This window comes from Urocitellus parryii, chromosome 1, assembly GCF_045843805.1.
Source record: "Urocitellus parryii isolate mUroPar1 chromosome 1, mUroPar1.hap1, whole genome shotgun sequence".
In the NCBI taxonomy this organism is placed as follows: Eukaryota; Metazoa; Chordata; class Mammalia; order Rodentia; family Sciuridae; genus Urocitellus; species Urocitellus parryii.
In genome coordinates, this window is record NC_135531.1 from 77,171,178 (window position 1) to 77,189,029 (window position 17,852).

At 38.4% G+C, this 17,852-nt stretch overlaps 1 protein-coding gene across 1 annotated transcript in view; it reads left to right on the plus strand.

Moving 5' to 3' along the window:
* Window positions 1-2,262: 2,262 nt before the first annotated feature.
* The window catches only part of Fam81b (family with sequence similarity 81 member B), a 62,126-nt gene continuing 46,536 nt past the window's right edge, over window positions 2,263-17,852 (plus strand). Inside the window, exons 1-3 of the mRNA XM_026385913.2 lie at window positions 2,263-2,374; window positions 2,788-2,885; window positions 6,188-6,252. Coding sequence (XP_026241698.1) covers window positions 2,365-2,374; window positions 2,788-2,885; window positions 6,188-6,252 — 173 coding nt within the window. The 5' untranslated portion in view covers window positions 2,263-2,364. The remainder of the gene's footprint in view (window positions 2,375-2,787; window positions 2,886-6,187; window positions 6,253-17,852) is intronic.

Consider the following 17,852-nt stretch of genomic DNA (forward strand, 5'->3'; position numbering starts at 1 on the left):
CTACTTCTACCTATCAGAAAATTGTCCTGATATACTTACTTTGCTAAATTAAGATATTTTACTGGCATAGACCTGAAAAACTGTTGTAACAAAATGGAAGACTACAGTGGTCCTGTTTTGGTCAGCTTTTTTGCTGCTGTGACTGAAAGATCTGACCAGAACAATTTTAGGGAAGGAAAAGTTTATTTGAGGGCTCATGGTTTCAGAGGTCTCATTCCATAGACAGCTGGTTACATTCTTAAGGACTTGAGGTGAGGCTGAATATCATGGTGGAAGAGTGTAGTACAGGGAAGCGGCTCATATGATGATCAGGAGGCAGAGAGAGAGGGAGAGACTCTACTCACCAGATATCAAATATATACACCAAAGGCATTCACCCCAATGACCCACCTCCTCCAGACATACCCTAACTGCCTTTAGTTACCACCAAGTTAATCCCATCAGAGGATTAATTCACTGATTGGGTTAAGATTCTCATAAGCCAATCATTTCTCTTCTGAATCTTCTTGCATTGTCTCACATGTGAGATTTTGTGGGACACATCACATCCAACCCATAACAGACACCATGTGAATGACACCCCCTCGGGTTGTGTAGTGCACAACAACACACAGCAGTTCTGCCTTGGATGAACCTCAATGCTGACTATCCTCCTCTATATCTGTATTTAAAATATCAGAGTGTGGTCATTTTAATTTTTAAAATTTGAATATTTTGGTTTCAGTCCCTTAAAATATACCATTATTAACCCCAAATTAGGAAGAATCTTTGAAGATCATAGACTTTCATACACATTTGGGGTAGGTAGGAAGTCAGTGGTGCATTTATATATTGTGTATTGTTAAGAACTGAGTAGTCATTTGTATTTGGAATAAACCAGTCAGACTCTCCATTTCAGTGGGACCCATTTCTTTAGCCAAATGCCATAGATTCAAAGTTGAATTTAAGGAGGGAAAGAATCTCAGAAAGTTGTTAAGCAAGGTCAAATCCAGTTTTTGTTTTTGTTTTTGTTTTTCTTCACATAGATGTTGTATGTATCTATTTCTTGAATAATAGCCACCTTGTGAAATAATGTCTAATAACATTTACATTTTAGAGGGTTCCTGTCTTGGCACTTATCTCCCAACCACCTATGAGTTCAATATTAGCTCATTTTACAGAGGAAAAGGCTGAGACTTGAGAAGGTAATGGCTAGAGTAAATAGCCAGTAGGTTGAGGAGTCAGGGTTCCAACCCACTTTCTCGGAATCTATAGCCACCTGCTCTCAGTTACTGAGAGCAATAACTATGAGTGGGGGGTAGTCACAGACTGTAATCCATAAACTACTGTATTTCTAAGTTTTAAGGAATGAGACTAGCACTAGAAGATAAGCAAATGGAGCCAAAGTCATGGGTGATATTTACTTGTGGATCAAATCTGTCACACAGCATCCTGAACATCTCGCATCCTTGGACCAAGGCAAAGTCAGCACAACAATTTGGACAGTAGCCAAGAGCATCATTGTTAAGAGCCAAGCAGTATTAGCAAAATACATAAAATCTAATTTTGAAACTCAGAAAAACATCTTGGAGCTAAAACAATCCCTTCTTTTTGGGCCAACTAAATAAATACAATTTCCTCTACACAAAGATTGATATATTCATTTATTAAAGCAGTGACCTATACCATCCATTGTTATTGCTATAATATTTGTGTCCTAGAAGAGTTAGCTTCTTCAACCAGTACTTGGAGAAGGATTTGGGAATAATTGCCATTTAATTTCCTTCCTTTTTATTCTTCTTTATTTGCAGTACTGGAGATTGAATCCCAGGCCTAACACATCCAGGCAAGCACTCTACCATTGATCCCTTTTAGTATTTTTTTTTTTAAACAGTCCAATTTAGTTGCTCAGGCTGGCCTGGAACTTGAGATCCTCCTGAGTAGCTGGGATTATAGGCATATACAACCAAGCCTGGTCCTCTCTCTTTAATTTGACAGAAAGTGTTCTCATCCAACTGTGAAGATGAAATCAGTGGAATGGTGTGAAATATCAGGTTAACAATGGTGATTTCTCACTCATCAGACAAAGAAGGAAAGTCCTGGTGATTTTTATGACAATGAGCATTAAGGAAAAACCTCATAAACTTCTAAATCCCAGGGATTTAATGATTTAAAGTCTGAGGCAGCCCCACTGACATCACAGATCCTTCCTGCAGTCACAATGCTGCTGAGCCACACTTGAGAAGATGCTCCAGAAACACGAAGACTTCAGTTAGCCTGCAATCGAGATTCCTTGGTATTTGGGCTTTCTAAGAAAGAAAAAAAAATCTCTTTCCTTTTAAAAGATTCAAATCAACAAAAAATAAAACTGAGAAATCAAGCCTCATGAGTTCAGGTATTTACCTCATGAACTACTCAAATTTCTCATTCTTCACTATCTTACTTCTTATTACATATAAACAAAGTAATAAATCCCAAAGAAACCCCTCCGAAAGATAGCTTGGGCAAAGTAGGGTATGAAATTATTCTCTATGATTTTAGGACTGTTTGATCTCTACAAAGTTCCTAAATATCTCATGGAATTACCCGTGAGGATACACTCCACCTGCTGACTCTGGCTGTGATACCAGTATGGTGAAAACTGGGGTAGGGGTAGGGGGGAAGGACAAGTGTAAAACAAATTTGAAGCCTTTCTTTCAACTTTTACATCTACAAAAACTACCTTAATTTAAAAAAATAAAATAAAAACATCAGTGCAAAAATTCACTCTCATAGTTCCTGAGCTGATTCTGCATTCTGGTTGCCTAGATACAGAAGTAAACAAAAGTGCCACCCCGACTGCAGAGGAACAACCGGATGAACCTGATGGCCCCCTTCCTGGCTCAGCCAGGGACCAAGAAAAAAAAGCAAGTACTTTAGATATTCATATCAAAAATAGAATATTTTGCTCAGCTTCTTTAAAGCTCAAAGTTGCTTAGTGAGTTTTAAGACATCTTGGAAGATTGGTTTTCCTTTTCAGTCTTCCCATATTGTTTGCTTATTCTGCCTTAAAATAGTGACTGATGACAGCATACGCTGAAAAGTAGAAGGGTCTCTATACATGAATTGGACTGATTTCAATATATGGAATAATTTTTTTATTTCATACTGATTTTTTTTATGAAGGTTCAAAAGGAGCCAAGGTGAACTCCAGGTACAGACTTTAACAGGAAAAAAGACAATAGCTAAAAAAAAAGTTTCTTTTATTAGTACTAGTCATATCTTCCACATTAATTAAAAAGGATCTTATAAACAATCATTGTTTTTAGACTTTGGTAATTCTCGTAACACCTGCTCAGTGGATGTAGCCTTTTTATATGGAAAGAGCACCCGAAAGCCAGTACAACATCAAGTACTCATTCGGGGTCTCTATTGACCATTCCACAAACTGTGTGATTTTAGGTGATTTCTTAAACTCTCTGTTTACTCTTTTACAAAATGAGCTAGTTAGGCCTATCAGACAAAGTTGTAGGGTTTCAATGAGCCACTTAGATAAAGTGCTTAGCAGGTAGGAAGAGCTCAGTTAATAACTAAAGTAGTTATATTGTCATCATTTAAATCATCTTGAGCAGTTCTATTACTTCTGATTCTCAAGTTCTCCACCTATAAAAACAATCATCTTAATTATTTTCTATAATAACAAAAGATTTCAGTTACTTAAAATAATTATCCCTAATACAAAAATAGTGATACCCACTCTTTTGGAAGAATGAAATTCCATTATATGCAAGAAAGGATTTTAGAGTTCATAAAGTCATAAGAATTATAACATTTTAAAATATTCTTATGAAAAAGATGAAAAGTGACACATTTAAAACAATCCCATAATAACCATCAAATTGTTTGACTCTGAGACAATTTTTATATAAAATCATATTCCAGCCTATAGGAAGGAGATGAATAAGAACAAACGCCTATGTTAAATTAACAAAGATGTAGAATTTTAAGTACTGCCTTAGGTATGTAAGATGCATTTTAAAAGAGGAAATAATTGCACTACCATGGTGATTATTTTGCTGTAGGTAGTAGAATTATAAATAAGATTTTTAATGTAATTTTTAAATTTCTTATACTTTTCCAAATTTTCCTCCATCATGTTTAACTCTTTTAACTTTAAAGTGTGTGTGTACTGGGTGTATTTTTAAAAGGATGCTATTCATCTTCTTCCAAATGAGGCTTAAAATTAATAAAATTAAATTAAAACACGTAGTCCAGGTATGGTGGTGCATACCTGTATCCCAGTGACTCAGGAGGCAGAGGCAGGAGAATCACAAGTTCAAAGCCAGCCTCAGCAACTTAGCAAGGCCCAAGCAAATTAGCGAGACCTGTCTCAAAGTAAAAAAGGCTGGGAATGTGGCTCAGTGGTTAATGTGGCACCCTTGGATTCAATTCTTGGTACCAAAATTAATTAATTAACCTAAAACACACATGTATGAATACTCTCACACATACACACATACCTATTACAGTTTAGAAAGAGAAGGAAAAATAACAGCTCAGGGACGTATTGTTCAACATACTTTTTCAATGCACAAATACTTACAGCGGCTACTGGGTACCAAACATGTAAAGCAAGGACCAACCAGTTGCTGAGGAAATAACAAAACCAGATTTTCACTGGCCTAGGGGGGCAGCAGAGAGATGGGAAGGAAAGAACTAGCATGATCTAGGCAAGGACCCCAGGGCCCAGTACAATTCCAGCAGGAAACAGGAATAAAAGCGTGTGCCAGGGAAGACCAGTCTGATCGCTAAGGATTTAGGATGGTTTCCAGAATGTGCACCCGTGAGTGCCCAATGGTTAGTAGTGCCAAGCTAGGCTTAGGAGCATCCACAGCCATTCCACAATGAGGGTCAAAGCACTATACAGTAGCTCACCAACTCTGTCACAAGCAGCCTGGAACCTCTTCTGGTTGCCCACCACAAGTGGGCTGGGTCAGGAAAACCTGCATATTATCAGGGGTCATTAATTAGCTTCCTGGAAAATGGACTTTTCTAATTTTTAAGTTTTGTTTGTTGTTGTTTTGAAGAGGGAGATTTTCTATTAAGTTTTCCAGTCCTGAATCAATATGTGGTGGTTCCACAGACATTTGTTAAAGGACTGATTTTTGTTTGTGGGTCTTAACACATTCCTGCAATCATTAGGATATAAAGGAATATAAACCAAGAATAATATACCATGGGAATATGTTTTGTTTAATTTTTTAAATGAGAAAGAATACCAATCACACTCTCCCTAGTAGATTCAGTTCAGTGATATTGACTTCAGTGACTTCCATTTTTTAAAAATGAACGATTAAAATGATAAACTTTTAAATTCATTGATTTTTATTTTGATATTTCCACAATTAAGAATTTCCCTATTTTTTCTGTTTAATTTAATTCATTCCAAATAATCCAACCACCAAACTTAGTCCTTCTTTTCATGCTCCCCTTAACTTATAATCACTTATATAACTATGAGTTTATAATTTAAACAACATAGGACCAAACATGAGAAAATGAAACTGTTTTGTTTTTAAACTTAAAAAATTAAAAAATGGAGTTTAAAGCATTTTCAGCATGTGCAAAACAATGAGTATATTGAGTAACCTCTTTCCCATAGAAATGTTGCCAAATGATCAACCTTTGTATAAATATAACTTTCTAGAATTACCATTTATTAGGTTAGAGGTTGTCAGTTAAGTAAATTATGCACATAGCTATGCTTTGTGCTTTTATTTTTTCTAATTGACTACAATAATCTGATATCCAAGTTTCTTAGAACATAAAATTATTTGAAGAGACTAGTTTTCTAGCTTGTTTCAAAACTGAACTGATTCCCCTAGGAAATCAGCACATCCAGAATAATTCACTCTATGAGGACTTCTTTCATAACTCAGTCAATAATCACTAGACATTTCATTTAGGGATTATCTAGGAGTAATCTATGACTTTAACTTTTTCAAAAGTTTTTCTGTGATATGAAATCTATGAAATAACTGCTCTTTAGTATCTCCTGGGAACTTGATTTTGATTATGGCCACTAGCAATATCTATGGGACATGGGCAAGATTAACTGGGATGATGGTCTACAAGCTATGTTTTGTTTGAAATAAAAACATTTTTTTAAGGATAAAATGGATTTTAACATAGCAGAGAATATATTTTAAATTCTTGACCTTTGTTTCAGGTAAAATTTTCTCCAGCTAAAATGTCAACCAAGAATTCTACAGATCTAGTTGAATATGTTGACAAGTAAGTCTATAAAATTACTCCTTTTATGTATTTACTACATTTAATGATTCAGTCAGAGATTAAAGTGCCTAAATAAGACCTTTAAGGTCATCTAAACTAGTTCTCTGCTTTCAGAAATTCTCAACCATCTAAAGAAAGATGAATCTCTATCCTATTCCTTTTTGACCACAGAGCAAGCAGATTTTACCCTCTTTAAAGAACTTTCGTAGATCCCTATAAATTTATTTGTAAAATAATATAGCACAGGCTGTAAATTACATTTGATAATTTCAGATATAGCTAACCGTGAATCTCAGAGTAGCCAAGTTGATCCGTTAACATTTTATGACAAAAACTCAAGAAAATTTGAAATATTAAAGTGATCATCAGAAAAATTTTCTTTCTTCTATTTACAGTGGCACAGTTAGATCTCATCCAGGGTGAGTATACAGAAGGGGAACAATTCTGGGCACATAAAAATATGATGATGATGTATTATTAATACATCATATTATCCAGAAGTTCCTAGAATTCTAGTTGGTAAGGGTGGGATTTCAGAGCCAATGTGTATTTATTTGAATTGTCTTCTATTCAGCATATCAAGGGAGCATAATTTGGTCTGATGTTCTCATTAATATTTTCAGTACATTTGAGACTTGGACTCTGCTCACTCACTAATTTGCTGTGTGACCTCAGTCAGTCCCATAATGTCTCTGGGGTTTTTTTAATATTTATTTTTTAGTTATAGGTGGACACAATATCTTTATTTTTATGCAGTGCTGAGGATCGAACCCAGTGCCTCATGCATGCTAGGTGAACACTCTACCTCTGAGCCACAACCCCAGCCAGTCTCTGGGTTTTAATTGTTTTCATGTAAGGACAAAAGGGTTGGACTAGAGCTCCAGGGTCCGGTATAGCTTTTATTTAAAAAAATCTGATTCTAAAACATATATAATAACCACAAAATAGGATCAAATAAATAAAATGAGTTGATGAAGAAACAATCTATATATTATACTTCCATTTTTTAAAAAATGACCAATTAAAATGATAAACTTCTAAATTCACTGATTTTTATTTTGATATTTCCACAATTAAGAATTTCCCTGTTCTTCTCCCTTTTAATTTAATTCATTCCAAATAATCCAACCACAATACTTAGTCCCTCTTTTCATACTCCCCTTAACTTATAATTGCTTATGTAACCATGAGTTTATAATTTAAACAACATGGGACCAAACATGGAAAAATGATTTTTGTATTGTTGAAAAAATATTACATTTGATGAATGAATTTTTTGCTGCATTAAGGACAATGAATATGGTGCATACAAAAATAATTATCAATGGAGATATTAGCTCACCTTACCACCCAAGAAAAAAAAAAGAGACTTGTTCCTACCTGATTTCATGTGACAAATGGAAATTAGAAATCGTTCTTCTCATCTATCAATTCCAGTGTAAACCCAAGAGGCTTTGTTTAATGCACACTGGTGACCTACGTTTCAAGGAATGAGAGAAAAAATTCCTGGAAAGATGGTAATGAATTTCAGAAAGCCAGGACTTTTTTTTTTTTTTAACATCTTGGATTTCAGAGAAACTAAAATTAAAACAAAGAGGAGAAATAGTCTATAAGAGCATGATGAGGATTATCTGGCCACAACATTAATTTCTACCTTGATCTTTCTTGTATCCTTCTCTTGCTGTCTGAATCACATGTCTAGAACTTTCCCTTTACCTCCTGAGATGGTCAGTTCTCCTCTGATCTCTCCCCTATAATCTCAGACTAGACTGCAACTCCCTAAAGGCAGAGACTCTCTAACCTTGTGCTTGTGATAACCCTATAGTAGCCCACCATGTTGCATGGATACCAATTCTTGATGAATAGCGATTGACAAATTTAATGGAAACTAAGGGTAGAACAATTGAATCATTACGGTTCTGCAAGGTCAGGCAGCAGTGACCAAAATGAGGCAGATGTTAAGAAGACCGCTGATCAAGGCTTTATTGAGATTTCACTCCCAGGAGGAACCCTCAGACTGACAGAGTGGGTAAGAAGAGGGTCTGAGGAGAAGCCCTTGGCGGGAGGCTCGACAGGACTGGAATTTTTATTGGGCTTATGGCAGGAAGAGAGGGCTTGGAACAGGAAAAGGGGTTTTTAGAGTACCCTGTCCTACCAGGGTTGGTGGGGATGGGTTGCTGGCTAAGATTCATGATTGGCCAGGAGACCCCACTGATTGACAGGCAGTTCCGTCTGTGCCTGATTAGTGTTTCTTTCGTGCTTGTGGGTTGCTTAATCACCTCAAACCAACCTAACATCAGTGGTAGACTTATAGGTAGCTGACTAACTGGAAGAGCAAACCCATGTCCTGGCATTTCAATCATCAGTGCAGACATTTTGAATGGACATATGTAATCCAGTGAACTAAGTGAAGAGCAAGTTTTAAATAACTGCACCCTACAAATCAGAGCATTCACTGGGCACAACAAATGTACTGAAATGCAAACAAAGAACTTAGACAAGTAAAAGTCATTAATGACTCATTAAACTGACAGAATGCATATTACATTTCTCTGAGGTTCAATTTTAATAAATATATATGGATACATTCAAAGGCGATGCTCAGAACAAATAATAACAATCCCCAAAAGTAAAAATCCAACAAGGAAAAGAGGTAATGCCCATCCTATGAAAAAGCTTGGACTGGAGATATGTTCGATAGAGACAGGCAATATGGTTGTGTTTACAATGCCCTTCTCAGACTCAGACAGCTGCAGCAACCTCTCACATATTATTAGTAGGTTAAATGTTAGGTCATATCAACAATCCATGGGACACAGGATGGCAAAATGCCACTGATAATACAATCATTGATACCGCCAGTTATGGGTGCTCCCTCAAATGTTGAAGTTTGAACATTAGAGAACAGGAGGATGTTCTTGGTAAGGGTGGAGGAAGGGCTCAGAAGGAATTAACATTTCGGTTCCTCAGGGGACAGTTCCAACTTGCGGGACTCACTCAAAATTGGCCTCCTTGATCCGACATGACTCGATTTACCTATCTATACTGACTGCCTGTCTAATTCTGGCTTCAACGTTATATCAAAATCTATGAGTAATTCTGATTTCCACATTTGTTCATCAGTTCCACAACTGTTCACAATGAGCAGGCATCCACTGACCTTAGGACAGTGTATCCAGTGCCTATTTGAGCAGAAAAGCACCAAAGCCCTTTTTCTTGTTCTTTTTCTTCTGCTGGTGGAAAGAGCACTAATGGAAATCAGGACACCTCAGGTCTGCTCTTGAATCTGCCTCCCATCAGCTATATGAACTTGGGAAAAAGAACATTTCTTCTCTGACAATCAGCTCTATGAAGTGGGGAGGGAGTTTCAAGTGATCAATGATGAGCACTTGCTCCTTCTCACCTCTGCCCTGAATTCCCATCAACATTCTTCTATGAAATAAAGTAATTATTTAAATTACAATTGAAAAACATGTACTATTCTCCCAAGGGGTTTAATTTTAAACAGAAAACAAATTCTGCTCATAAACCTCCTGTTTTTCTTCAATTGACTGACCCTCTTGCTGGGGGTGGAGAATCAAATACATTCTAAGGTTGCTTCTAACCCTAAGATGCTCTAGTCTTCAAAAACTAATTACTGTCAAAACCAGTGCTAAACAGATGCTCATTAAACACCTACTATACTGTAGGTAGGCACTGTGGTAGGAACTTGGAGAGTCACCAGTGAACAAATTAAACAAAGATCCCTTCCCAGTGGAGCTCCCTTCTAGAAAGAGGCAATAGTATGTACTGCTGGGTAGCCAGGTAGGGAGGAGCACAGGCCTCACTGAGACATTGGCCTTTGAGCCAAGACCAAGACAGGAAGGTTTGAGCCATGTGGACATCTTGAGAAAGAGTCAAGTTTTTAAGGCAGGTATAAAAAGAGAGCAAGGAGGACAGGAAAAATAAAAAGGATGGAAGTATGAATTTGAACCATGTGTCTGGAATTTTATTTGGAAGTCTCTGGATAGAAAGAATCCTGAGACTCTGCTGCCTCCGAGGAAAGTTCTAAGTTTCCCTTACAAAAAACAACTTACAAATGGATTAATTTGTCCAGGCTTAGTAATCTCAGTATTTCTCTCAAGAGTACATTTTGAGAAGATGAGGGTCTGGTTGACAATCAAAGAATGATATTTAAAATTTGGATAGATAAAACTTTGAGTAAGTCAAAGGGTCAAAATGAAGAATGACTAATAATTTCTCCTTGAAATTAGAATGTGGCATTCAGAGTATAAAATTATTTGCTTTTAAGGTTTTCTCAGCACCATGGAGACATTTTATTATACGATGATGCACTGTTTTCGTTACTAAGTGATAAAGACAGATATTTCACTCCACAGTATTTAAGAAAGGAAGACAAAACGCTGCTGTCGAGCTCTCCATGCAGGTCCTGTCAGGATGGATGGTGCTGCTACCAGCCACGGCACAGTCTTTTATTCTCTTTTTCATCTTCTCACTGACCCCTTGACCTCAAGAGAACAAGACTAAGCTAGGTCCAGGCACATCCCCAAGAATCCCAAATCTGTCATGGCAAAGGCTGCCCAGGTGACGTTCAGTGCCTCCAGCCCAGGAGGCAATTCATGCCCATCACATCTAAGAGCTTCTGCTTTAGTAAAAGACCCTGCTGAGGTCCGGCTGCAGCCAGTCTCAGTTCTCAAGAAGGAGCCCCTGTGACACCACTGTAGAGAGGAGATGTGAACCAAGCAGGGAAGGTGCCCAGAGTGAAAAATTACATGATGTTGAAGCAAGTTGAGTAGCAAGGAGAGGAATAAACACACCTCACCTCTCAGAGAAAAGAGCAAATATAACATAGAGAGCCACTAATTGTCCTCAGCAAAGCTGCTGTGATATAGGAGAAAGAGGAGACGCATGTCCCAATGTTTCCCAGCTGAGTTACTGATAACCCCCAAGCCTCAGTTTCCTTCTAAGAAAAATTTTACTTACATTCACAGGATAGTTTTGGGAAATAAATAATGAAATAATATTTTTGAAAGTGATATGTTGGTTATAAGTACTAATGGAACTAAGATAATGTTATAATAAATTCCATAACATTTCTCCTGGCCTAGGACTTCCCTCACCTTAAGTAACTTACCATCTGTATTAATTTCCCAGGCTACCATAACACAACAGATTTTTTTTCCTTTGGTCTCACAACTCTGGACACTAATAGTCTCAAAAGTCAAGGTGTCAGTAGGATTTGTTTCCTTCTGAGAGCTATAGGGGAGAATCTATTCTGTGTCTTCCTCCTAGCTTCTGGTAAATGCAGATTGTCCTTCATCTCCTCAATCTCTGCCTCCATCTTTTCGTTCTTCCTGTGTCTGTCCTTATGTGGCCGTCTTCAGATAGGTACACCAGTCCTACTGGATTTAGGGCCCACCCTACTCCAGTGTGACTCCATCCTAACTATTACGTCTGCAATGACCCTGATTCAAATAGGGTCACATTCTGAGATACTGGATATTAAGACTTTAATATGTCTGTTTGGGAGACACAATGCAGCCCACATTGCCATCAAGTAATTACAAAAACACAGGTGTAAAGCATTTTAGATATCCCAAAGCACTTGAGGTGCATTATTTAAATTGATCCCTTCAGCCAGCTGGGTAGGGCAGGAGTCATTCTCTCCACCAGACAGAGCAGGACAGAAATTAAACTCAGGTTTTTCTGACTCCACCCACAGTATTCTCTACCCTAGAGACATACATACACAAAAACAAACACCTCCCGGGAAACAAGTCTTGCAATACAAGAAAGTGTCTCCAGAGGACTACCAAACACCACAGTGCTCCAAACATCACCACGACAATTGCAGCTGCAGCATACATGTGTTTTACCTGTATGTGTGGCCCGGAAGCATGCTCTGCCCACACTCACACAGGACCTACCTCGATGCCTCCACAAGAAAACAAGGGAGTCATACCAAGTCCATCACTAAGATTTCAATTTTATTGAAACTTTTCTCCACATGAGGGGTTTGCCTCACAGAGTGACTTTTCACAGGAAAGGTCCACACCATCTCTGTCTCTCTCTCTAATCTTCTTGGGTGTGCCACTGTTTAGAAGCATCTCTTTCCCAGGCTCCTGCTCCTTGTGCAGCCTCCATGCTGGCTCAACCCCACTGGCCTGGGGTCTCTTTCTGGACTGTACCCTCCAAACTTGAATTGCATCCCTCACCGGCAAGAGCACTCAGCCTTATGTTAATCTAAGCAGCAGAGATTGACAGCTACCTAATTCCTAAATCCATCTGCCAGCTTTGTAAGTGAAGAAACTATAGAAAATATTTTTTTCATCATTCCCCATACATTCAGATTATTTTCGTGAGGCATTGAAAGATTCACTAAAATTTCACTTGACATTTTTTGTAGGACTCTATGCATTCAAAATGTAACTAGTCATAAAATTGATCTCATAAAAATGTAGAGAATTTTCTTGTTATGCCCTTTTGTGTTCTAGAAGAGGATTTAAATTTTCAAATTTTTGTCTCTGAGCATTTACAGGTTGCCAAAATGGTTATCAGAAGCTCCTAAGTAAATTTAGTGCTCTCTTCACAAGGACAGAACAGGCAGCAAAGTGAGAGGCTCATGTACTGATGCCTCTGCCAGCTACGGCACAGCTGGTGTAAGTCACACCGAATTGCAGAGAAACAGAACTCAGAGTATGTGGAAAATCTGTTCAGATTCATTTGTCAGCTACACAATCAGTGATCTATGCAAAGTCCAAAAATCTCTGAAAAGGCCCTCTAGGAGTTCTTTCTCCTGTGGCTACTACCTCCATGTGGACTAGTCTGAAATCTCAGGTATTTTTTTTCCTTGAACAATTAAATTAAATAGAGGTTCTACTAATACAGCTTACTGATAGAGCACATAGGTTGTTGGCTTTTAAATTATGTAATTTTAGACTCTTGGTGGCCACACCTTGCTACTAGTGAAAGGCCTTGGGTTATAACCTTTTGGGTAACTTGATGATTTGAATAATAGTATCTTTAAGAATTTCTCTTGAAGATGGTTATGTGTTTGTTCTTACAGTTGTTGTTCTAGAAAGGGCAACTGAAAATGAACATTCCCTTGCCTTATAGCATTAGAAATTGGAAAAAAATGTAAGTCCTACATTTATCTTAATCATATAAATATAACTAAACAGGGCATCATTTGGTACTTCATTGAGCATTCTTAATAAACATAATAATTATATCCCATTGACAGAAAATCTGTGGCATGAAAATAATTTTCAAAAAGAAAGCTCTATTTAAATATAACTTTAAAAAAATAAACTTTAGAAACTAAATGAAAAGAAATAACTATAGTCCAGCTTTTGTATATTTCACTTCATGTCTCCATGGTTGCAGGCAAATCAGTGTGCATGGCAGTAGGTGCTGCCCTGCTTAGAGGCTTCTTCAGTGTGCCAAATAGAAAAAACATTGAGACTAGCTATGACAGACAAAACCACAAACTTGCATGTGAGCAAGGTGGCAGCCCTGTGCCACTGATCCCTCTGCTGGCTTATGTCTGCTTCCTCTTTGCTTTTCCTGGATACAAGCTTGATTACATACAGCTCTCCACAAGAGTGAGTGTGTGGGGGCCCTCCCTAGACTGTGGTACAGCAGTATGGCATCCTACTATGGACATCTCACTTGTTGTCTCTAAACTTAAAAACATACAGCAAAGTAGGACCTATCAGCCCTGTTTAAAAATGAAGCAACTGAAACATTTGGCTAGTAAGTGAAGGCGCCTGTATTCTACCCTCAATCTATTCAGCTTTCCAACTGACCAAGCTGTTTCTGAGTATCTACAAAGTGTACAGCCCATATTCCATATTACATATCAGCACTTCATTGTGTATCCTGCTTTGTATGATTTGCTGATTCACACAACCAATCTTAAATCAGTCATGTTCTGTCTCCAGAATACATTAGAATTGGTAAGTACTTAAGATACATTACCTTGCTCTCCTGATCCACCCCAACATTATGATTCAGGTTTATGGCAAAGCCAGGGAATCAGTATTTTTACAAGTTTCCTGTCTTCCCCACCCTGTAAACTCAAGTTTATAAAAATCATTGAATTGAACTATTCTTTGAAGGATAGAACCATTATATATTATGCATGGGACTAGAGTAGATATTAAGTAAATACTTATCAACTGATACGTTTTTATTTCAACTGACATTATTACTGATAAGTTACTGATACAGTGTTTTTAGCTACATACACATAACAGAAACCTCAACCAAATTTTTTAAAATATAAGAGCACACTGATTAGCTTATGTAACAAAAATTAAGTCTACGGTTTGGCTAATTTAGGACTTAACATCATCATCAAGCAACTGGGTGTTTTCTGTACTCTATCCCTGCCATTTCCTTTCCTTCAGAATCACAAGATGCCTTCTGCAGCTCCAAGTATCACACACTGACACAATAACACTTAGTAAAGAAGGCAATATCCCTCTTCAAGAAAGCTTACCCAGGTGCCCCCAGCAAGTGTCTCCTTTTACCTCCTTGTCCAGAATTGCTTCACATGCTCCTATTTAAACCAACTGCCTCTCAACCCAGAAGAGTGGAACCATCAGAATGAGTTCTCCCTACCACACATACCCCCTAGGACAGGAGAGGCAGGAGAATGAATCAAATCAGGTAGAAGTAGGGAATGGTTATGAGGAAGGGAGCCAACAGTGTACCGGATCATCTAAGAGAAAATGTCTCAGTTGGGGTGAGGGTGCAGCAGAATTTAATAGTGTCTGTCTAGAAATGAAGCTAGGAGATCAAAAGCATTCACTGGCAAATTCAGCCTGTATATTGTTTACAGGCCAGAAAAAAAGTACTAGCGCAAAGAAAATAATGAGCAAATCTGCAGTCCACTGCTAGGTCATGTGTCACCATCAGCAGCGCCTGACATTCTCTCCCCTTCTGCCTCTGACTCAGACAGCAATCCAGGGTAGCGCTGTCAGCATTGTGGGGTTTAGAGGAATGGATTATATGTATATTATATATAAATGAGTACCATTTGGTAATTTTCCAGAAGAACAGTTTTGAGCCAAATGAGAGGTAGGTGAAATCTGACTAATGAAATCCCTTAGCAAAGCCTTCTTCATTCCTTGGAAGTGCAGTAATGGGAAGGTGGAACACCACCCAGGCTGAGGCTATTTAATATTGCTTATGAAAGTAAATATAAGCCTTGAGCCAATAATGTGTGGCTTTATGGAGTCATTTTTTTTTCTTTCATCCAACAACTGAATCTTAAAGAGATCTGTCAAGTTAGAAAAATCAGTCAGGCAGCAAATATTTATTGATCACCTACCATGTGCCATGCGTATAGTTTCCCATAGGGGATGCTTTGGGAAACAAGTAAGAAAAGTGCCTGACACAGAGAGGACTTGTGCTAGTGAAGGAAAACAGGAAATAAATACAAGCAAGTAAACACATGCTATGGAGACAATAAAATGAGGTGTTATGGTAGAAAGTGACTGGGGGAACAGTGCCTGAGAAGTGGGTACTGGAGTTGAAGACTAAACAATGGAAAAGAGGCAGCCATGGAGTGAGTGCAGGGGAGAGCAAGCTAAACAGGAAAAGCGAATGCCAAGGCTCTGAGCTAGGAAACAGCTAGGTGTGCTTGAGGGAGAGCAAGTGTGTGGGGTTGAATAAGAATAAATGAAGGGAAGGGTGGGAGGAGAGGAAGCTGGAAAGGAGAGCTTTTTTTCTCAGAAAATGGATAAGCCACAGGATCATTTTAAGTAAGGAAGTGCTCTCCTTTACACTTGGGAAAAAAACACTGTAGCCACTAGTTAGAGGATGCATTCTTCATTAGGAGGCAAAACTAGAAGAAAATGGTTTCCAGGACCGAGAAAGGAAGAACTAAGTTGGAACCTGAAGACACTTCTAGGAATTATTTCTGCTATGGCCCTTTGAATAGTAAAGAGGTGGAAAACAGTTTCTTCTTTTCTTAACCCTTTAAATTCATGGCCAGAACAGATTTTGGGGAACAGGAGGCCTATTAACAAGGCCTACAAACAAGCAAGTTTATTACACAAACGGTATAAATCACATGGGAGGAGAGTCACTATCTCAGAGTAGCTTAGGAGCCTTGTTTAAATAACAATTTAATAAAGGGCAATAAATCCTAAAGTAACGAGACAAAGAAGAAAAATTTTCAGGCTTCTACAGGGAGAAACTATGGGAAGGTATTTTTATTTATTGCAACTATTGTAGTTTTCATGCCTAATTTTATTTGTTTTTATTATTTATAGTTTTTTAGTTTTTTAATATCTTCCCTCTTAATATTTTCCATTAATCTTTAAGAATTTTTACACATTTTAGTACTAGTATTTCTCTTTGGAAGGAATAGTTGTAGGAATAGTCTTGTTGTCTAGTGGTTTTCCAAAGGCTATCCCCTCAAATGCTTGATGAACTCATTTTGTCCTGGGGATTTCAACCAGACCCTGGTCTCCATGAGGTCTTGTCAGCTCCAGTGAGCCCAGGGGTAGTAGAGTGTGGTTGAAAAAAGCCAGATTCCAGGAAAAAATATACTCAAAAACACCTTCCCCATTCTACAAAATAACTTCTGCCACATGATCACTTTTTGCTCTTCAGGAAGAAACAAGGTTAGGAGCAGCTGCCTTCCCACTCTTGAGGCATTTGCAGGTGAAATTGCATGGAAGCAACTACCAGGGGGTCAGTTGTTCTCAAGTTTACCATTATTGTTACTACTTCAGCTCCTTGCTGACAGAGGCCCTGTGCTCTTCCAGATCTTTCTAGAGGACACCTAGACCACAGTGTGAAATGACACACAAGTAGGAACAGTTTGCCTCAAAGCAACCAAGAAACAGCAGTGAGAGCAAACCTACATCATTCCCTCTTCAGTTATGCTCCACCGCCAGGCTGAGCTGTCTCTTGCTTCAGGCCAACACGGGCATCTGGCTCAGGTGGGGACCTGGAGGAAAACGACACGGAGACAGAGGCTGATAAATAGATGCCTCATTCTGGAGCACACTGAAATCATCATCTGTAGAAAGGAAGCAAAAGACAGAATGTGCAGAAGGGAAAGTTGAGCTATGACAGATTCCAATGAAGATTTCAGCTGAATTCATAAGACGCTCTGAAGCTGAGATGACCCTTCAAAGTTGTTCATGGTTAGAGGAAGTGTACCAGGCCTTTACACCCACACTGACCAACCACCAAAGGCAAGGTGTTCCTGGAAGTGGGCATGACCTTGGGAAGGCAACCACCTACCTGAGGCAGTTCCAACCACTGAGGTCTGCCAGCGGGCAGTACTCCCAGCAATGAGGGGATCTTTCCTCCCTGAAAATGCAGTAGGCTGGCACATTAGAGCGCCCACTGCACTATCCAACTAATTCACCAGTTCAAAACAGGTCCCACATGGTCACAGAGTGTCTCACTGTATTCTCACAGTATTTGTTTCTCACATTATTTGTCAAGGTCCTTCAAGGCTTTATGAGAAAGAAAGGATGGGAAGGCTGTAGTCATGCTAATTCTTCATTTCGTCAAAACTATAGTCAACCCAGGAATTTTCACCCATGAGGAATTGGGCAATTCAGTTCCTTTCT